Genomic DNA, 22,981 nt, shown 5'->3' with positions numbered 1-22,981 from the left:
CATGCTTCATGAGAGATCGTGTCTTGACATGTACCTTCATCTTCTAATAACTACTGTACTTGCTCCCAGCCCTCTTTTGTGACTCCATTCTCCCTCTCCCTGACCACAGACACTCTCCCATGCTCGTAATTTTGCATGTTTACTAAGAGTTGTAGCCAGCTAGTGAGTAGTAGTCATGAATGGCAAGTGTTAGTCAAACAGGAGTAGGTCCTCACAGGGAAGAACTTCTTCCAAATATCTAAATCCCATCTGTCAGTTTAAAGCCATTCCCCTTTGTCCTATCCCTGCCTGCCCTTGTAAAAAAACTTGACAACTTGATTATTTTCTTAAAAACTGTGTTGCCTTACTGCACCTTAATTCCAGGCACGTCAAAGTCTCCTTGAAAAGCCTCAACTATGGCTACACAGACCTGACCTGCCCACACTCCACCTGTTAACTGTCCTTTTCTCTTTAAGAAACAGGCAGCTCAGACTCTCGCCATGCAATCCCATAAATCACTTCTGGAATCAGCCCATCCAACCAGGGGGAAATAAGCAGCTGTAATTCTCATGCCATTGGAACAAGCAAGAGGATGAGATCAAGAAAGCGTTGATCAGAAGGATGTCAGCCCCAGAGAGCTGGATGAAATGTTGCTGCGTGAGATAGGAAGGAGTCTGGAGCCGACACTGAGAACACATGGACATGCCCAAGAGCCAAAAAGTAACACAAGATGCACCTGAGAAGCACAGAAGTGTATTCTCATGCTTGGAGCAACTGGCGATATTATTAACCCCTCTCTCTTTACAGCCACTAAGCAGTATCTAAGGTAAAAATAATAATTAAAAAAAAAAAAAAGACATAAAAGAAAAAACTACTCTAGGAAATAGCTCCCAAATGTACAAACACAGAATTGTCGGTTGACTCTTCAGTCTGTGTTGATGCAACAGCATTACCTTTCCAGCCAGAGAAAGTAGGTGCAAGGCTGTATTTGACAACTTGGGATCAGAGATATCCTCTGAAAACAGCTTTGCTTTTGTACTTCTGACATGTGCACACACGTCTTGTATCACTCTGAATGGAGCTTCAGAGACACAGCAGCTGATAAAACTGAATCAAAGCCTGGGATTCACCCAGCCCACTATTTTTTATGCTTTGGAGATGTAAAAGGGGCTCCGAAACCCACAAACCTCCTCTTCCTGAATATATCTTTATGCTCTTTACATGTACCTGGTCAGAGAGAGGGGGTTAATTTTGGTAAGGGGACTACAGAAGGACCATGTTCCAAACAATTCATCTGGCCCATAACCAGCCCCTTACCCAGCTCAGAGAGATGCTGAGACTGGTGGCCAGGAGGGAACAGAGTTTCCAGCTAATCAGCAGGCAATCCAGATGTCAAGGAAAGCTCTGTGGAAGGCAAGTGGCTCATCTTCCTTGCTAATGAGCTAATCAACACAGAATAATTACCAGATAATATTTACATGAAGAAAACTTATTCTGAGGAAGGAAGCACTAAACTTTACACCAGCATTTCAGTGTACTTTCCACTTAACTAGCTAAATGTGGAAATAAATACACCCACTCTACCACTGGCCAGCATAGTGAGTTAAGAAGCAACCTCTGTTACTCTCTTTCAGCCCATGTTGTCATGCAGTCTGTCAGATTTTGACATTTACATTGAAAATTCTCTAATGTAGGTATCCTCTCTTACCTATTTGCACAGCACCCAGCACAAGTCAGAAATATTCTGGGCTGTAACTACTACAGGCACATTGGAAAAAGCTGCTGCAGATAGTTTTTAATATTAATCTGGTTTTAGTCAAAGCAGAACAGAAATTCTCATTAAGGCATATAATGAAGGCAGTAACATTTCTAAAGAAGGAGACATAAGAAATAAGATTCTCAAATGCCTGCCTACTGGGAAAAATGTGAGATAGAAACAGCAAAGCAAAACCCTGAGGGATCATAGAGCAAGAGCAGCTTATGGAGTTAGCAGAAAAATGCAAGAGCTTAGATCAGACATGAATTTGGCTGCTTGTCTTGAGAACATATTTCTCCAAAGAGTCATAGGCTTTTTGTTTGGTCCATACCAAGCAAACTAGCAATGAGATGATGTTATTTTTTAAAAGCAGGTCCTGCTAACACATATTTTGCTAAGAATAGGTGCAGCCTGCAAAGAAGCCAATGTTTTCTTAACCTTCTCAAGGCATATCTGCCTGCTTGACCTGGTCTTCTCACTCGCCTACATTTCCCCTTACTTATTTCTGGCCCACTCACAGGCTCTCCTTTTATTATTCCAAAGGCAAGTTTTCCCTCTGCTTATCAAAAATGGCCCAGTGAGAATAAGATTATGGAAAATCTTCCCAATAGAAGCTCTCTAAAGGTTCACAGACAAGATTCCACCACCTTGTTACTTTGGTCTTTCTGGTTATTGTGCTTTCCAAGTTTCCTTTCTGCCTCCAAACTTCTCAAGTTGCAATTCTCTTTCAGATCTCAAATGAGACTGTCATGACAGTGGTCATCCAAAATCACTCCAGGTCAGCAGCAGCATGGAGCAAGAGCAGCTCATGGAGTCTGCTTTTCCAGTCTCGATCCTATTTGGCTTGCAACCTTTAACCTTTTCATACAGTATCTGATTACTGTATTGAGGGACTCAGATTAACATTGCTTGGCCCAGGTCCACGGATGGAGACCTGTATGCTGTTCTTGCTAACTTTATACCTGGCTTAGGGACATCTCCAAAGCCTTCAGGATATTCAAGTTGGTTATTCATGTTCCTCCCATCCTCCTTGCTCTTCGTCAAAGAGGTTTACCCTTGTGAACCATTTACTAACCTGTTCTACATCTATTCTACATCTTGTTCATCAGCTATCTGGGAATTTTTCAGTGCATGGCTTGTGATTTTTATCCCTGCTCTAGACACTTTCCTGAATCAGAGCAGTCAACTTTTAGGTTTCCTGAACTGTGAAAATGACACTTTCCCCTGAAGGCTCTCCTTTGAGATTTATGTCTGATTCACTACATCTCATGTAGGAACAACCCAAAAATCACTTTTATCTCAGCTTTATGTTCTTTAAGGCATGGGCTCAGCACAGTGCTTACAAATGGGTTGGGGCTCTAGGTCTAGGATCTAGATTGACAAAAAATACATGGTTTTCTAGAGGTTTGACCTGTGCCCAAGTGCTATGCCTTGAGACACTTCCAACAGCCAACTTACAGACAGGATGCTGGGCTAGGTAGTCTTTTTCTATTATTACCTTTAAAAGACCCATATATATTCTCACTTGCATTCTGGTGTTGAAAATCTGTGAGTCAAAATGTCAGATCGTATTTAACCCCATGGTGCTTGTCTTTCTTGAAACGTGTGTACAGACACATGCTATAGGTGCAGCATCACATGATTACCTGCAGAAAGACCAACACAGCAGCATGGTGCTCACTAAGGGTGGCTGCTTAGAGAATTTAGCCTCTTTTGCATGGCTGAGCAAAGGGAGGTTGTATGGCAAGATGACCTATCTCTCTAAACCCAATGCCAGATGAGCTAATGGCATCACCAATAGCATAAACAACAGAATTAAAAGCTCACTCTACTACTGCATCATTCTGAGCTCTCTTTGGAGGGCTGAGAAGGAATTCTGGTGACACAAAGGAGAATCATCATTCAGGGCCTAAGTATAACCAACATACGTAGATTTTCCATGGCAGCCTTGGTCAGAAAGCCAAACATGGCACAGCGTAACAAAGAAACAAATCACAAACATTTCCATTTAAGACCTCTGACTCACAGGCATAGCCTGACAATGGACATTGATCGATAACCTTTTCCCATGGCGCTTGCTCCCAGACTCGCTGCCTCACATGCTTTCCCCATCTCCTGTGGAACAGGTTGCACCCATGGAGAATAATCAGATAAGCATGGGCACAGGGGAGGGGTTTGTCTCTGCAAGACAGGTGCTGGGGAAGTAACAGAGCTTGAGCCATCCTCAGAGCGAACATCCACCAAAGGGCCAGGCTTGGTCTTCAGCTCCGAGTCCCGACTCATGAGGTAATCACAGCTTTATGGAAGAGGACAAATGCTCTTCCCAACGTCACTCAGCACCTCCAAGAGATAGCAATGAGTGGGAAAAGTGCCAGTGAGTTCCATAGATCAGGTGTCACTGATGGACATGGGCACTGAGTCACTGACAGGAGAGATGGTGAGTATGAAAGAGAGGTCCAGAAAAGGGAAGCCAGAAAAAGAAGTAAAAACTGAGAGTCTTAAATACAGACTATTCCTATTCATTTGGACTCCTAATTTATTTTGCTGCCAGTCAAAACCCACTACTTTCCACTCAAGTGGCAAAGCCTTTTGCACCTGAGAGTTAATTTACAGGTGCTGCCTGGGTTGCAAACTGTAACTTTGCCAAATGGAAGAGCACCTTGAAAATTTAGAGCTTCCTTTGTGAAAATGTGTATATCACACTTTTTGTCACTATTTTGAAGAACTTGGCCTGACCTCCACTAGCACTGAGGAACCTTCTGAAGGCAAGTTCTTCACCACTGACCACAGCAAATGGAGGCATCCTGGTCTCGGTAGAGTTCTGGGAGCATATGAGGACTACAGGCTATCCAGCAACACGAACCAAGAAAACTCAGAAGAATCTGGCAAGAACAAGGCTGCTGGTGGGTCACTGTACAGGAAAACTGAGATGGACTGTAACTAGAGTTGGAGTAGGAGTGGGTCCCCCAGGGGATCCAAAGCAGCCTGACACACTCAGCTTGTGGGGAGGAGTTTCCTCTACTACTGCTTAAATGGCACGTGTATGACAGTTTAACTAAGTCATGTGGTGAATATAAACGCAGATGTGATGAAAGTCTGGAGGGTAAGTTGGGACTTCAGCAGTCACTGATCCAGAGGGTGGAAACATGTCTCCTACATTACTATAAAATCAGGACAGTTGGGAACACTAGAGATCTGGTTCATCCTAGGTGCCCACAACAAACCAGCTCTGCAACATCCATCCCTGACTATGAGGGTGGTGAGGCCCTGGCACAGGTTGCCCAGAGAAGCTGTGGCTGACCCATCCCTGGCAGTGTTCAAGGCCAGGCTGGGTAGGGCTTGGAGCAACATGGTCTAGTGGGAGGTGTCCCTGCCCATTTCAGGGGATTGGAATTAAATCTTTAAGGTTCCTTCCAACCCAAATCATTCAATGGTTCTATGACTGGTGCTCATTTAGTCTCTTTCCTAAACCCCCTCTAGTGATGCAACTCTCTCCCTAGATCATCTATTCCAGTGCTTAACCCTGTGTACAGCTGGAGGGTTTTAGCCATGTCTAACACACACTCCTTTGCAGCAGTTTGGTGGCAGAAGTTTCGTTCATGCTCCCACCCCAAGGGCTGTCCACTTGCAGGCTTGTCCACCGCAGTGAGAAACACAAGCGCCTACCTTTGACGGTGACAAGCACCGAGCTGTACGTCTGGCCTGCCAGGTTGGAGGCCGTGCAGGTGTACAGCCCATTGTCTATCTGCTTGCAGAAAAGGATCTTCAGCACAAAGCTCTCCTGATCATCCTCATAGATGACATGCCGTCGTCCTTCCACAATGACCTCGTTGTCTTTCTTCCACACAATCTCTGGTTTGGGTTCACCCGTCACATAGCAGCTCAGCTTGGCGTGCTTCCCCTCCGTCACGCTGCACACGCGTGTCAATGACCCAAAAGTCGCATTGCGAGCCCCTTTGGTGGTGAGTCCAGCAGCCCTCTCATAATCCCGGGAGAGGCTGTAGCCAATGCTAGACAGCCCTTCTGCCTTGGAGTAAGACTGGCCAGACATTGAATCAAGAGTCCCATGGGAGATGTCCATCTTCCTGATCTCCTCCCGCCTCTTTTGCAAGTGAGACAACAAGGATGTCGTCTTGCCGCAGCTGGTGTCGAAGTGGCTGCTGCTGCCCGGGTTGGAAGAGCCCTGCTTTTCCACTACCAGCGCAGCCGAAGCGCTGGCAGAGCCGATGGGGTTCTCTGCCCGGCAGGTATAGGTGCCACTGTCCGCCAGCCGGGCACACTGGATGGTGAGAGCGTTTGACTCCCCAGAAGACTCAATCTGGAAGCGCCCAGCATCAGCCCGGTTCCGCAAGTGTTTGCCATCCTTCTCCCAGTTCACGTAGAGAGGAGGGCTGCCCTGGATTTTGCATTTGAACATGGCATCTTCTCCCAGTGTTACTTTGATGGAGGAGGGCTTCTGGATGAAGTACGGGGCTGACTCTGTTACTGTGGTCTCTTCTCCAACTTTGATGCTGACAGCTGCAAAAGCTTCACCAATGGTGTTCTTGGCTCGGCAGATGTATTGGCCACTGTCTTCCAGGCTCAGATCATAGATGGTTAGCTGATAGAGATCCCCATCTTCTGTGGTTTTAAACCTTCCCCCAGACTGGACTGGAAGTTTATCCTTTTCCCAGCTCACAGCTGGGATGGGGTTTCCAATGATCTGGCAGCTCAAGGTGGCATCCTTCCCCACAGACACTATAAACGCCTTAGGCCGGGTCAAGAACCGGGGAACTCCACTGAATGAGCTGTAATCCATCCTGGTTTCCTTCCTAAAGGGTGACAAAGAAAAATATCAAGAGAAAGCAGATTAGATGGGGAAGGCAATGAATTGCTGTACTTCACTGTATCAGGGGGGTAGAACTGGATGGTCCCTTCCAACCCAAACCATTTTGTGATTCTGTAATCAGGATTATTGTCACCTGCAACAGTCATGGTTTCATTGTCCTTCTCATTAGGCCTTGGAATATTTTAGGTCTTGCAGATTCCTTAGATTTGAGCTCAATAAACTGCTGATGAAGAAAATCACTTACTTCCTCATGGAAGTCACTGTATAAAATACAAGTCTTTGGGCAGTTCATACAGAAAGAACACAGCGGTCCCTTTCAGCTTTGGCACTAGGAAAGTGACCTGCACTAATGCTACTTAACATATGGGCTGGCTCTGTAGCCATAGAGAAACAGACATTGAGCTCTGAGAGATGTGTCTGACTGTCAAGATACCTCCTCCATCATGCTCATCTCTTCATTTTCGTTTCTCTTTTTCTATCTCATTACCCTTACTCTGTTCAATTTTTGTCTTTCTCCTTGGTTTTGTTTTTTTTTTTCATCTCTCACCCTCTCTGATAACCACCCACCCCTGTGTCTCGTTCTCTGAATCATGTTCACACAAACCTTACAGTAAAGTTCTTTACTGAAGGGTCCAGCCTTCAGGAGGACATGCAAATAAGCCTGTCATATTACTGAGGATAGTTCTCTTTATTCCCAGCTTCTATTCAGCAAAACCACTAAGATGCAGCTATTTTGATAGTGATGGTAGACGATGAGTATCTATGGCTTAGAGACAGCCTCATCCAGGTGGTGTAGGGCTGACACTGCTACAGCGAGGATGGGCATTTGTGCACAAGTATGGCTTGATGCACATGCATCATGTTCCTAAGAGTGCAAAGCCACATGAAGGAATCACTACAAGGGATGCGTGTAGCAATCCAGATAGTGCCAGCCTTTTTCAAAAAGACCCCATGTGGCTTAGGGCTTACAGCAAAGATGTCTCACTGCCTGCTTATTCGCAACTGGTCTCAGAGGGGCTATGCACCAAACTGTAGCTGTTTGATGACATAAACCAGCCAAAGGGGTGAGTCTTAAACAGTGTTCAAAACTGAATCTCAGAACAATTCTGGTGCTGTTGTGTCCTGAGAAAGTCAGAAGCAATCAGTGGTACTAATCCTTTCAGCTATGAAAGCTGAAATCGACCCATCCCTGTGCAGCTGGAGAGCAATACAACTGCACTTACCACCTTCAGGGTCCCCTGAAAAGTCCACATGATAGCACACAAACTTTTATTGCTTCCCCACTACTCCTTATATGGACCCCTGACTGTACTTTCCCTTCTGCTGGAGTGAATCTACTCCTAATCCCCCAAGAAGACCTTTTCCGTGAATTGGCTAGCATTTACTTTGATAAGTATAGCACAGCTAAAGACCTGGTTTCAACCCCATTAACACCAGTAACCATGCAGCAGCTGCATCTCTCGGGGGGCAGGATTAGACATGGTGATAGTGCTCTGTAAGGAAAGCAGGCTTCCCAGCTCCAGCCCTCTCTGGAAGTCCTACTCAGAAGACCAAGTGCACCATTTCTCACCAAGCAACTGTTTGGCCTTGTGATGCCCGACACTCCTACCTTAGCAAGCTCATGCAGCTGAGCTATATGAATGGTCTCTACTTGGGGTGACTTCAGTGTTACTCTCACATCTGTGTTTTTTCACCACACAAAGCAAAACAACCAGGGCACTGCGTGTTGTAACTCAGAAAGGAAATAATAACCAGAGACTGCGACAGAAATATCCTGCTTAATCCTACAGCAGTTTGGCTTCCTCACTGGTCACAAATCCACCCACTCTCTCACCCAATGGCAGATGCTCTCACAGTCTCCCCCCCCATCCAGCAGAAGTCAGCAGGAGCAGCCAAAATCCTGCTTTCATTTCTTGAGTCACCATCTGAGCAGAGGCTTTGTTGTTTTCTCCATCCTCCTCCAGCTCCTCTTGCAGTGCCTTAACTTTAGTGTGTAAATCACTGATGGCACCAGGAAGGATTGGATTGACCTTGGGAAAATCACTTATTTTCCCTGTGTCTTGGCTCCCCTCTCATTTCTTCTTCATATCAAGACAGGGATGGTGTCGCAAATAATTATGTGCATAGTGTATATATGACAATGTATTCACTGAAATATATGACAAATAATTTAAGAAAATTAATAATAGATTATAATTTTGATGGTTTAACATTACAATTCTTGACTGATGGTATAGCTGAGTTAGTAAACCTTTAAGCTTAATTTGGGCCACAGATATAAGACAAAACCATAGTCTTCTTTCTATATTTAACAGAAAAATACACTACCTCTTATCCTTTCCTGACTCCCCCCTCCACAGAACATACAAAACTCATATTCCACCAGAAATCCTCAGAAAGCTTAAATCTGGGGCAGGGGGGAAGTAATGGGGAAAACTCATTCTTTGTATACACTAAGATCACAAAGAATGATTGACTTGGGGTCACTAGTGTGAAGACCAACTGACTTTCTATAGAGTGGTCACCTTCAGTACTAGTTGCAATGACTATTCAGAACCATTTTTCCCTTGGCCTTAAACTGGTCTAGAACTCTGTGAACTAGTTTGCACTTCTATTGTCCTTCTTACTACATCAACCCCCAACTATCTCAACAACTACCTTCTTACTACCTTCAACCTCTGCCCTCACTTGAGCTTTAAAATGTATTTTCCATAAGCACTTGCAAAGCTGCAAGCAGAGAAGCTGCATGAATGGTTAGAAGACACAGATACAAGCCTTGGGCTTGAGCCAAAGTACATAGAAGTCAGTGGAAATTTCCACTGATGTCAATTGATTGACAATCAGAGTCTTCTGCTAATTTGGGGGAGGACCATTTCAGTGTTCAAAGGGGGATGCTGGGATTCGAGTTCAACTCTGGAGAATCCAGCAGTAACATTCACTACATTAGATAAGAATTAACAATCAAAACATGGACTCAGAGCTCATGTCCTAATCCTTTTCAGCCATTTCCTTGAATTTCAGCCTGCACTGTGTCACCAAAGCACTTTCATCCATCTTCAGAAGACATTACTATGTCTCATCCTTCCCAGATCCTGAACTGTTTCTGACAGATGTGTCACTCTGACTCGTTTCCATCTTCAAATCTGTAGCATCTAAAAGGGCAAAACATAAAGTCCTCCTTCAAAGTGGGCTCTGCATTAACACAGAGAAGTGCCTGGAGCACAGAGATGGCCGCAGACACAGGAGGTGCCTGCTTGGGAGCCAACTGGTGACCTTTCAGCAGACAGTGGCTTCCCTAAAACCACCTGCCTGATGTTTTCCTCAACATCCTCCTGCTCCCCAGGAGATGTATCCATGTCTGGAAGAGAGCTCTGCTCTGTGGGAGTGTGGTGGATGCTCTCAAAGCCTGGCTTTTACAAGGGTGAAAGCAGGAATGCTGCTCACTTCCTAAAGCAATTGTGCATCCTCTTCCCCCGCCCTCCTGTGATAAACGGTGCCCAAACAACTTCCAGCTGCTCACTGGTATCTCTGGTAGTCAAGAACAGCTAAAACACAGGCAAGCTGCTATATCAGGTGCCTGTTGGGTTTGCTCCTGAACCGTATTGGTACAGTAAATCCATCCAAGACTCTTCTTTCCAGTGGCCACAGCCCTAAGGTTCAGCATCCCTCTCCCATTGCTTCCAAACACTCGCCTGGTGTTTGCAACTCACTTCTCTCTATCAGGTACAAGTCACTGTGTCCGCAGACTTCACAGTGCAAGGTGAGGCACCCACGTCCTGTGCTGTGATCTACACCACACCCTACTCTGTACCATCTTTCACCACGTGCCATCATGCTCAGTGGTTCTTATGTTGGTATAAGGCAGGCTTCCCAGGGCAGTGGTAGAATCACCATCCCTAGAAGTGTTGAAAACACACACAGATGAGGCCCTCGGTGACATGGTTTAGTGGTGGACTTGACAGTCCTGGGGTAATGGTTTGACTTGATGATCTTAAAGGTCTTTTCCAACCTAGCTGATTCTATGAGTCTGTAAGTCTATGAATGGCTGGGATGACAGAAGAAAATCCAGGGATCAGTAGAAACAATATTATTTTAGATTCGTTTCCAACATGGTGGGAAAGCACAACAGAGTTTATTCCTTGCTGTGCCACTGGCTTACATTGATGAGCATGAAAAAGTCACTTAAACTCTCATATCTTTAGTCCCTCTCTGAAAAAGAAGGGTAAAAACCTTGCATTATGGGTGCCAAGAACATCAAATCGGTAACAGGCAAGAAATCCTAATCTGTGGCAAGGATGAAGCTGCATAAGTAATTAACACTCAGACAGATCAAGCACTTTAGACAGGCTGCACCAGATAAACTACATTTTATAAGTCTAAATGGCATAACATGCAGTGCATTAGATTAGACTGATAAATAGATTGAGGAGGAAGAGGAAAATTATAGCCTTCTGAAATATTGACAGGATGAGCATATTTCTGCAGCATAACTTGTTAACCATTTTGGTAAACACACTAATTCAGATTCTTTATATGTACATTCAAGTGGTTTAAAAAATAGTGTCTCCCTGCAAGGGCCAGGATAGCTCCCTTGGAAGCGATAGAACTGACAACAAAGCATGAATAAACCTAGCCAGTGCAAATGCCCTTTCCAATTAATCTCAGGCATTTACCAGTGTCATATTTCTCTTTGTAATCCCTCTGTGATTAATCATTTGCAGCAGAGATCACATTCCCATCTGGGTATTTCTGAGCATGCCAAAGGCAAAGTAACGGCATTTGTAATTTTACTTATGTCTTTATTCATTCAGATTTTGACTGGTTTACATTTGGGGGAAAGAGGCACAAGTGTACAGACCTGTCTGATAATGCAAATACATCAAATCACTGCCAGGCACCAGCACATAACCATGCAGCCAGTAAGGGCCTCCTACTCGCTCCTCTCCTCACCATTTTCAGTCTCTGCCCCATGCCTGCTTCTCCACAGACAAGTAAGCAAGTGCCTTGCAGTGGAAGCAACACAAATGACTCCAGTTCCTGCTGGAGTAGTCTGAGGTGGTGCTCATCAGGAAATCCATCAAGAAACAGAGGATCATCCTGATTGCAGAGCCATCACTCCCCACCTCCTGTGATTCATTTTGCTGTGCTGACTGATGGGTTGGTTTCATGTTGCTTTGTCAATGCTGAGCTGCATCTGGAAAGCCTTCAACAACTTCTGAGAAGACAGAGGTCCCATACCGTGGGGTATTGCCCCTCAAGCAGTCAGCAGCCTGTGATGATTCTCTTTTGCATGAGAGCACGTGGCAGACTATTCTTCGTCCAAGCCTTTCAATACAATGGTTAGAAAGGGAATCCTGTCCACCATGACTCCAGGCAAAGAACAAAGAGCACCATGGAATTCATCTCAAAATACTCCCAAAACAAATGTGGCCATAGGTAGTCACTGGCACAATCAGAGATTTTGAGGATGTAAAGTGCAGGTAAAACCAGGCACCTAAACCTAAGAGACCACTAAAATCCAAAATCAGTAGCACATATATTCTCTCGACACCACATTGAGATCTATCACATGCCTGCTTGTTCATTTTCTCAGTCCTCTTTCACCCTTTTTTTGCTCAAGCAGCAAATAGTTGATTTGGGTCTTTTGCTTGTCTTTGGAGTTCATGTGTCCTGGACTTTCTCTGTAATGCCAACTGCTAAGCCTTGCACTCCTGCTCCTGATGGGAAAGCCATGATTCGCAAGGAACCTCCCACCTCTGGGTCCTGAGCTTTCAAAGAATATCACTAAAACAGAAGCTCCAGATAAAAATCAAGGCAGTACTGGTATTACTGCAGTTTATATGACATATCTGCGTGTATTGTTCCATCTAAAAACATCAGGAAACGGAATCCATGGGTGGGAAGGGAAGTTGATGGGTCACCAAATGAGAAGTATGGGTTTCCTTTGATGTTTAAAGTTCTGCTGAGGAAAAACAGCAGCAACTCTGCTGCCCTATTACTTCTAACAACCTCCTAGGGAATGGACAGCTTTGCAATAGCACAAGTATTTGGTGTCAGCTGCAAGCTTAGTGACATCAGATGGACACTGATGGATGCCTACAAACCATTACACCAGACATCGTGCTTTAAGGGTGAAATGCACACCAGCATATCCAGTGCTGCATGCCCATTACATCTCTAAATCAGGTGTAAGTAGAGATTTGCGCCAATGCACTCATACGAGACGGCAGAATTTATCTGATGCCCATTTCATCAGAGCAGGAACAGTATCTGTCACCAAGGAGCTGCACTTGGAGCTTAGCTTGGGCTAGTCCGAATTCCACTTCAGTGAGGGACAACAGATTCTGGCATGTTCAAAGGTCATTTGATGAGCAGATGGAAGAGCTTTCTGTGGTGGTTTGGAGGATCGGTCTCCATGCTCTGTAGGTGTTTGACACAGAGTACCTGCAATAAACTAAGCCTACTGCAATAAGCTTCTAACTCAATTCAGAATAAGGCTTGTTTGCACTCCTTATCATGTATTGCCTCCATAGCAAGTCAAAGTCTGCCAGGGATGTTAAGGGAGATTTCACAGTAGGTCTGTGGGTAACATAGTGTTAAACATGGTGAGTAGTCCTCAACAACTAGATAGCTAACATCAAGCCAAGACAATCATTCGTGAGCTTCAGGGTAGGGCTAAACATGCATTAACTCTCTAGGAAGGGACCTGCATCACCATGTGGTTGAAGTACTATTCTTTTGTCAATAACCTGAAATATTTCCACTGACTGGCAGCAAACCAATGAATTCAACAAATATTAGAATATTCCAACAAGAAAAAGAAACAAATCACATCGCTTGTGCATGCTACCAGGCAATGCAGTCAGATCATCTTTCAGCCACATAACTAAGCATACACTTCAAGTAAAACATGGAAGACTGAAGCCACTTAGATGATTTATATGGTAAAGCACATATTATCTCTTCTCTTCGATATAGAGAAAGACATGCTGCTTATAAAGCTCTTTCCTCTTTTAACAGTATGGCCAGCAATCACTTTCCATCACCACACAAATAGTTTAAAGAATCACAGAAGTTTTGGGTTGGAAGGGACCTTGAAGCTCATCCAGTCCCAACCCCCTGCCACGAGCAGGGACACCTTCCACCAGACCAGGTTGCTCCAAGCCCCATCCAACCTGCCTTGAACACTGCCAGGGATGGGGCAGCCACAGCTTCTCTGGGCAACCTGTGCCAGGGCCTCACCACCCTCACAGGGAAGAACTTCTTCCTCTGATCTCATCTCAATCTCCCCTCTGTCAGTTTAAAGCCATTCCCCCTTGTCCTGTCCTCACCTGCCCTTGTCAAAAGCCCCTTCAGCTTTCTTGTTGGCCCCTTTAGACACTGGGAGCTTCTCTAAGGTCTCTCCAGAGCCTTCTCTTCCCCAGTCTGAACAACTTGTCTTCACAGGAAAAAGCTCCACACAACAAAGGGACTTTCTACTTGGTTTTCACTGCAGCATATGTGCTTCACTTTGGATTCTCCCCTTGGTGGAGCTACAAAACAACCCAGAAACTTCCAGAGGGCTAATACTGCTTGGATCAGCCCCTCAAGACTCCGTGGCAATACCTTTTCCTAAACGCACCCAGGCTGCACTGACAGTGCTTAAGGAAAGGCTACAGCACAAGGGAGGTGCTGGGCATACAGTGATGCTCACTGCAGCTCCATGGGGTGAGAAGTCAGGAGACAAATGGAGGGAAAAGACAAAAATCCTGGGTTTGCTTCCGTGGGGACAGAAACAATGTGAATTATAAGAATTTAATCATAAATTTCACCCAATTGGATCTTGCTTTAGGTACAGCCCCTGGAGAGAAGCAGCTAAAGTAGAATCCCAGCTCTACGCACACCCTGACAAAGACTGACAGCTTGAGCCAGGTGAGCTTTAAATGTTCAGAGAAACACTGGATTCACATAGATTTACTTTACTATATTGGCCTCATGGTTTAGAAGGCTAGACCTTTCGCATCTGAAGCTGACAGCACTGTGGTACAGCTGCATTAGTGTTCCCTCCCCACGGGCACACATGCACAAGTGCATGCACCTTTCTCTCCCTTGCACAAATAAAAAAGGCTCCTACCAGCACTGAACCAAGCCATCCCAACTCTTCAACTCTTTGCATTCACAGAAAAATAAGCTTGCTTATATTAAACTAGAAACACCGCCTCCGGTTTTAGCACATGTGTTTTCCTACACGAGGCAGTTGTGGGATCATGGCTTCCATAAGGACAAAGAATTCCCTTGGTGACAATTAGCAGCCAGACTCCAGCCTAAGCCCTTGTATTTTAACAAGTGGACGTCATTGTCATTACAGCCACTCCACCCCATTGAGCTGTAGGGCTGAAAATAGCCTCAGCTGTTGGGCTCCGTATCTCTCCACCTCTTGTCAGAGCCATATGCAGAAACGGGAAGAGCAGGAGGGGGGGTTGCAGTGTGAATCGGTATTGACACCAGAGAGGAGCTCAGAGTTAAAAAAGCCCTTGATGAAGAGAAAAGCAGCACTAAGGTTGTGCCCTGGAAATAGAACTCGAAACACTCCTTGCTGCCACCTCTCCCCAGAAGCCACAGTTTTTCCAGGGTCTCCATGCACAGTCCTACCTCCAGTCTGGAGACAAAACGTATCATGCAGAATTAACAACTTTAAACTGGATTTTCCTCTCTTTCCTCTTCTCCTCTGGAGGCTGGCGTTTGCTCTTTTAGTAACATGTCCTAAAGTAACTAAGCAAAGCAGTCCACACTCAGTTCAGAAGACTGGGTTAACTCCCTGTACCTTCATTTCCATCTTCAAATATGTTTCATAAAGCAACACATACTCCAGCTTGACATAGAAATAACCTCACCCCTCTCTTAGCTACAAACAGCAGTCTCCACTTTCTGCTGGACACCACTACTTCTCTTTAGCTGAACGTTTACGTCTTACCTGGAGTCTCGTGCGAGTCTGAGGAGAAACAAAGCTCTGGGCAGGGTAAGAAAAGCCGATTCCTACTGAGATGACAGAAGGGGGAAGGGGGATAAGGGGAACAGAGGACATGGGGATACCATGTTGGGTTTGGTTCCCCCCCCTTACCCCTCCAGTAAAATAAAACAGAAACCCCAGCGATGGCAGTGACGTGCAGCAGAAGGTCCCCCCGAGTCCGCCAGCAATGGCTTTGCTGCCCAGGGTTAGGTTGTGCCACCCCCCTGCCCGACCCCTCCTCTGGGTTGTCCTCCTCCAGTCAAATTGCTGACGTGCTTTGCTTTCCCTCTGCAGCCCAGCTCCAAAATAGCTCTGGGTGTCATTTACCGGGGAGATTAGGTTTCCTGCAGGAGAGAGGCAAAAGGGCATCGTTTTAGGGATTCACTGGGGTGGTCCAGCAACAGCAGGGGCGAAAAAGACATCAGACACATACGTGTTTGGTGGTGTGGGGCACAGGCTGCAATGACCATGTGGGTCAGAACCTCTCCCCAAGGGTCCATCCCAAAGCCAAGTTACGAATGTGGTGTGGAGACCCAGGAACAGGCAGCTGCCAACTTACCAGCGTCGCACATTGGATAGAAATCCTTTTCCAAAGGCATCAGATCAATAGTAGGTTTGTTTATTTATAACCCCCCAGGCAAGAGTGGTGACAATGGTGAATAAACGGCAAGTTAACAAACCTAACTGCATCTCTCCCTTTCTTAACCTTAGTGTGTGTCACCCTACTTTTTCACCACATCAGTCTGGAGCAACTGCAAAAATGGCATGAGTTTTACACACATCACATCTCAGAGACTCACAAATATATTTTCTGTATTTGCCAGTAAAACTGCTACTTTTTAAACAATTTCCTGAACACAGAGTTCGGGAAATTGTTGAAACCAACACCAACTTTTATTAGCAATCAAAGTATTCTGAATTTAAATTCATTTCTGCTAATGATAGAGGTGCTAGAACACAGTCCAGAGGTTCCTCCACAATCCCTTTACCACTGTGTGGCAATCAGGAGTGAACTATGAGATAGGCTTATTTTTGGCAGTAAACAAAGCAGATAATGTGCTGCATAGTCTGAGCATGTGGATAAGCTGAAGGCACAACAGTATGTTATGTTTACTCACTTTTCAGGGCACAAAAACACCATTAGCGAAGACCAAGGGAGTTTTAGTTGAGATTTTGGAAGCAGGGGTTGGAAAGAGTTAATGGGACCAAAGCTGGGGAAGGGCAATAGCTGCAGAAGTGCTTTTCTGCCTTGCAGCCAATAGGCATCTCAACTCTTGAAGCCTTCAAGTCTTGAATTGGGTTTGCAGGGCATTTGGCTACTGAAAAACAAAAAGTGGAAGAGATCCAGCATGACCTGAGTGCTAGTGGGATGTCCTTGAAGGCAGAGCTCAAGGAGAAGTGACAAGGATGAAAAGCAGTGGGACACCATTGACTTCATGCAACAGGATAACCAAGAAGGATGCTGGCCAGCAGGAGACACTGAAGCTGACCCAGGACTGGTTTCTCTACGGGGAAGATGCTGGGCAGTGGTTTGATCTAGAAGCAGATTATCTTTCAGATGACCTGCTGAGAGCAGGGCTGTCACCTGCTGGAGAATTGACTCAAGGATAGAAGGGAAACAGCCTCACTGAGTGTAAGATCTATCACCATCTCCCAGAGAGGGAAGGGAAAGGGTAGCATCAACCAGTGACTCTGATGAGGGAGATGGAAGCTGGCATGCTACTGCTTCATGCTGACCACTAGTTTCCAGTCAGAAGACAGTCAGAATTTACATAGTGTGGATCAAAACAGACCATAAAGTTACAGGATTGAGGGGGGAAAATGGTACAGAGATCTCAGGTGACATCTGAACTCCCTGTGCATTGGTTGAGTAACTTCACTGGATGTTTAAGGACAGCCCTGTGAAACTCCTTTCCCCTTTTAAAGACACAGGCCATTTTGCTCAGTTCTAAACCTCAGTAATCCTTATTTGAAGATGTTAACTGTAAGACAAATGGAACTGCATCATCTCCACTTGGCAACCCTGATATGGAGATAGAAAAGCCTCTGCCTGGCTTCCAAAACACAAGCTCTGATGCAGCTCACTTCTGAAACAAAGGCACATTTTATGGAAGGGCTTCCTTGCAGCTCGTTTCTGTGGTTCACCTCGCACCTCTCAGAGAGACAGACTTCTATTTGTCTTTAGCCAGCAAGTGAAACATGTGGAAGGTGGGTTTTATTTTAAGGAAAGCTTTGAAGTGTACTTTGGTCAGCAAATCTGTGCAATGCCTTCACACTGGGAGGACAATCCTTCCTATGGTCAGAGGAAAAAGTTGCCCACGCTGTGTTTAATGTCCCAAAGTATTGTCACCTGTTCACCTAATGGGAAAAAGGATCTTTGTTGGGATTGACTCCCACCTTGGCCACAGAGCATTTATCTTGCCATTTAAGGTCCTAGCAGCTCATCTTACGGTGTATGCCAGTACTCAGCACTAGCATCTTCTAGGCAACCTGCAAATGAGTGATAATCACTTCTGCTTCCCCCTTTCTGGATGCTGGGACTTGCCCTAATTACCCTGACAGAAGAGGATAACCCAAGATACCCTGAAAGGTCACTAAACACAAGATGAACTGAAATATCTATAGTACCAATGAGTTATTTATCTGTGCAGGACCTACAACATGTCACGGGTTTAAAATAAAGGAAAATCTATATATGGTGAGCTAATAAAAGTTGGAATTCATAGAGAAAACAATGAAAGGGTTGAAGGAACCTGCATTTGAATGAAAACAAATGTCACCAGGCACAATAGTAGCCCCTTATTCTTTGAAAAACCAACAGACATCTTTTCCATAGCTCTGTTTTCATTCCAAATATCTGGGAAATGTGTGATACTTACATGGCTTTAAAATAGAGAAATATCTTTCCTTGCACTTGGAAGCTGTATCTTGAATTCCAAATTTAAACTCTAAAGTTGAAAGTAAAAAGATACCAAATGGATTTAACCATAGTCTACAGACACTGAAAAAAGCTGTGCTTGGTTTTCCTCCAAGATATAAATTAAATTCCTTGAGTTAATATAACTGGTAAGGCCTTAGCCATGTCTAATTCTGACAAGTAAAACCACCACATTCTGCATTAAACATCACTGGATCATAAGCAGCTCCCTAAAGCACTTCTAATGTAAGGGAGGATATTCCCCCCCAAAATGTCACATAAACAGGGCAGTTATTAATGGATCAGATTCAAAGAGGACACAGAAAGTTGAGATATTACCAACACAAATATAAGTATTACAGTGAGTTAAAAAATAAAATAAAATAAAGGTACTGGATTAATATTTTTTCTTTTCAACTCAGCTTTGCAGAATTTTAGGAAAAACTGATTTGTGGACAAGAACAAAAGGCAAAAGTGACACAGCATGTGCTTGCCTGGCCCGGTATTAAAGGCTTCAAAAAGCTTATAAAGGTTCCTACATATTCTTCTGTGCTTCCCTGCTCTTAACGTTAAACTTTTCTCTATGTAGCTAATCCAAATGCCTAACCTGTAGAACTCCTGTAATTTAACCCTATACCCCCTGACTAGGGGAGACACGTGGTGCCCTTCCACACTGGCAGGATGCCTGGAGATGTTTGGAGACCACTGTCTCCACTCGCTGCCTCCTCCTCTCTGGTATGAGCACCCCTAATTCATTCTGACCTGCTGATGGTTTCCGTCACTCCCAGCTGGACTGACTCCAGCTGTCTACATACATTTGACAAGCGAGCACCAAACCCAGGCCAGCCCCTCCGGCTGCTGCCTTATCAGGGAAGATCACAAGGATTACTTGGGACATGTTGCTGCCTACCGCTGCCTTTGTATATCCCGCTATGGACTTCAGCCTATTCCAAAGCAGCCAGGCATTGTTGATCCCAAACCTTACTCAGGCTTCCCAGTAATCCTTCACAGAACTGCAGCCGAGCAGCGTTTTCCTATGTTGTCCTTGAGCAGTATATTACTTTTTAACGCTTAGAGAACTTACTGTATTTTCTTCATTCATGAATTTGCAATGACAGAACTCTAAGCCTGACTTACCAAAGCCTCAAGAGACCCTACCAAAATCATGTGTTTGGTAAAATTATCAGTGCACCAGCAGCACAACCTGCTTGATAAATCCTTCCATTAAATCCTCAATAGCTACACACCGAGTAAGGCTCTGCACCCATTCCACAATACTCATTCCAGATTTCACTGCAAAGCTAGTTACAAGGCTGTCATAGTAAACAGGACCAAGTTTGTTTATTTTTTAATCCGATCCACATTAGTTTCTGCCTATAACACTGTCACAGAGGGGAACTGGAGTGGACTGACAAAGCGTCACACAGATTAACTGAAACTCTCCTCTTTAGCATCTTTTCAGTGCTACAAGATAGATTTTTACTTTTTGTTTCAATACCTTTCTGTGACTTGAAATCCAAATTCCTGTATTTTTCCCCCTATTTTAAGGGCAGAAGTACACTTGCCTTTCACTGGTTTCCTGGCATGCTGGCAAGCGTCAGGGGCTTCATCATTCATGTTACCTCAGATCTCCTCACCAGCTGAAATATCACAAGTACTCTGCAACAAAGTTTGTGAAGTCCAGCCCATTTTAAAGCATTTTTTGGTTTTGAGACAACAGTAGGACAGAAGATGTTAGAAGCTGATTTGCCTTATGGAATACCTCTTGTACAAGAAGCTACCTAAAAGTAAAGTCTATTTTTAAGTGCTTAAGTAGTATCACTGATGTTAATGGGATTACACAGACACTCTAAGATAGTCATATGCATAAATCTCTTCCTCAGTAGTGGTTACAGTAAAGGAAAGTAGTGTCAGCATTGATAAAATTGTCCCATTTCCTCACCCCAAACCTTCTCCAGACCTTGCCCAGTGACTCAGCTCATCCCAGTGCCTACAAATCACCACTGCCAGGCTCCAAATAGACAGGTGCCCAAGAAATATGCCCGGGTGTCACATCAGCTTTTATTCTGCCTTTTCAGTTCCCTCCTCTTGTACTTTACACCAAGAGCAGAGCTCGTAGTGGCAGAGACAGCATTTTCCTTCTTGTTAACCCACTGCCTGTCATCAGTGACAATGACTGTTTTGATCAAAAATAAAACTTTCATGATTACATTATTATTGGGTGAGGTGAGTTCTGCTTTCCAGGGATCACCCGAGTGCCCATCCTATTTATTACTTGTTGAGGACCATGCTGGGGAAGCAAATTCTGATGGCTAACCTCTGATTTCCAGTCCGTGTTTCTGTAATTCTCCCTGTGACCATGGATGGGTGTCACTGTGTTTACAGTCACTTCTGTAGACCTGCAGTCACTTCTAAAATACCTGGGGTGTGCCTTGGTGTGCTTTGATCTGCATGCCTGTGTAAGCTTGGCTCTTGTACCTTTAGTGCTTCCCTAAGCTTTGAGGAAAAATTTCTGCCAGTTATCTAACGCTATATATTTATATACGTATTTATACCACTGTTGGTTGTAGTCAGTGGCACTTACAGAACTTTAGCGTGGTTATGTCCCAAAAGGTTGCACATCCATGCTTAAAACAAATGTGTGCACAAAGGACTTATAATCCTAGTGAGGCGATTTCTTTCCATATCACAGAAGAATTCAGTTCTTAAATTCTCCTTCACAGGAACCCAGGTCAATTATTTACAAGGTGATTAAGTAGCCACAAAAGCCTTCATTTACACAGCTATAAAGCCACAGACCAGCTTTTCTTTACAATTAGTGCCAGCACCTGTCTTCAGAGTCTAACTTGAATAGTTGGACTGAATTTTGGGTGGATTCTGATTAAAATGGGATATAACTTACTGGTAAGTGATGCCTTTGCTGAGCAGAGGGAAAACAGAAGCTATTGCTGCCATACACTCTCAGCTGAAGAGAGGCCCCAACTGAACTACACTAACCCTGCCCTGTTTGGACAGCAACAGTTACTCAAACAAAAGAACATAATCTAAACCTACCCTCTTGTCAGTTTAAAGCAATTACCCCAACAAACCTTTCTGGTTTACATTTGTTTATAATCCATTTGCAGTGACATTGATTTTTCAGACACTGCTGCTTTTGAGATTACAAATTCTTCAAGAGTATGTATCTGAATTCACTACTTACCGAGGCTGTGCATCTTTTGCAACCCAACATTCTCATCTATGCACAGCATGATTCACCAGCTAGAAATCAAAGGTCTCCTCAGTCAGATTAAAGAGTTAGCACTGTGGAAACACAGCGCTTTCATTTTTTTATACGGAACTATTATTCAAATCAGAACAGCACAACCAAACTACATGGCTTCACAAAGGCCAGCCTATCAAATATGCATTTCAAACACTTTCAATCAACATTATATAAAAATCAACATAAGATACTAGATGTTATCAGACTAATTCAGGGGTAATAGGGAATGAGGAAAACATTTCACTGCAACTGTTTTCCAAAGTAACTTCACAGGCAAGCTGCCAGCATAGTTACACTAAAATAGTTGCAACTATTCCATTACAGGTGTTTTGGAACAAGTATCAAAGCAACCAAGCTGCATCTGAATAAACGCACAGATACCCATCAGTGGAGAGATGTTTCTCAAATGATCTGCTGAATAGCAATGCTTTGGAAATCCTCTTCTCTACATAAAAGATAAATAAATAAATAAGGGGGTGAGGGAGCTTCTTGTAGTGTCCCAAAAATTAACTTAGAAAACACGGGTCCAAAACAGCAGTAACAGCAGAATCTTAGAATCACAGAAGGGTTTGGGTTGGAAGCAACATTATAGATCAACTAGTTCCAAACCCCCTGCCACAGGACAGGACAGGAACCTCTAAGAGCAGGTGAAGATGGCTTATGTCCAGAAAACAACAAATCTGATTTGCCTCCATTATCCTAGATAGACATTTTTATAGAAAGACTTCAAATTTGGTTATAATGCAGGGCTAGGAGGGCACTGAGGCTATTTGGTAACCACAACTTTCACAGTTTGCCGAAGGTGACAGCCCTTGGTAATCCCTAAACTGAAAAGCACGTGCATCCCAAACCCCCCAGGGAGCAGTGGGACGGACTTCTCCAGAGCCCCCGTGTTCCTTTCCATGACCCACCCCTGACACTTATGCCCTCAGTTGCCTGGGGTAGGGGTGTGTGCACCCTGCAGTGTCACACAAAAGCTTCTCTACATCCTTCCTCTGTCACCTACATGGTATTGGAAATGCTATAACTTATGGACTTGGGATGGGAGTGAAGGGAAAAGGGAACCAGAAATTTGTCAGATGTTGATTTGGGAGGAACTCTTTCACGAATGAGCTACAGAAAAAGAGCTCATGTAACTTCATATTGAGATATCTGACGTGTATAGGTCAGCTGAGGAGGGAAATGCCCTGACTGCGAATTACATTGTCTAAATAATTTAAAGCACCATGAAATTTATTAGTTCTCCT

At 44.4% G+C, this 22,981-nt stretch overlaps 1 protein-coding gene across 1 annotated transcript in view; it reads right to left on the bottom strand.

Annotated features, from left to right (window-relative positions):
- The window catches only part of OBSCN (obscurin, cytoskeletal calmodulin and titin-interacting RhoGEF), a 185,689-nt gene extending 169,947 nt beyond the window's left edge, over positions 1-15,742 (bottom strand). Inside the window, exons 1-2 of the mRNA XM_061354784.1 lie at positions 15,517-15,742; positions 5,402-6,546 (exon numbers count right to left, since the gene is read on the bottom strand). Coding sequence (XP_061210768.1) covers positions 5,402-6,533 — 1,132 coding nt within the window. The 5' untranslated portion in view covers positions 6,534-6,546; positions 15,517-15,742. The remainder of the gene's footprint in view (positions 1-5,401; positions 6,547-15,516) is intronic.
- Between the last annotated feature and the right edge of the window lie 7,239 nt (positions 15,743-22,981).

Source organism: Neopsephotus bourkii, unplaced genomic scaffold, assembly GCF_033783945.1.
Source record: "Neopsephotus bourkii isolate Nb327-2 ecotype Australia unplaced genomic scaffold, CSIRO-AGI_Nbou_v1 NB_745, whole genome shotgun sequence".
In the NCBI taxonomy this organism is placed as follows: Eukaryota; Metazoa; Chordata; class Aves; order Psittaciformes; family Psittacidae; genus Neopsephotus; species Neopsephotus bourkii.
The sequence above is the reverse complement of the archived record's forward strand: the minus strand, read 5'-3'. Positions and strand labels throughout refer to the sequence as shown.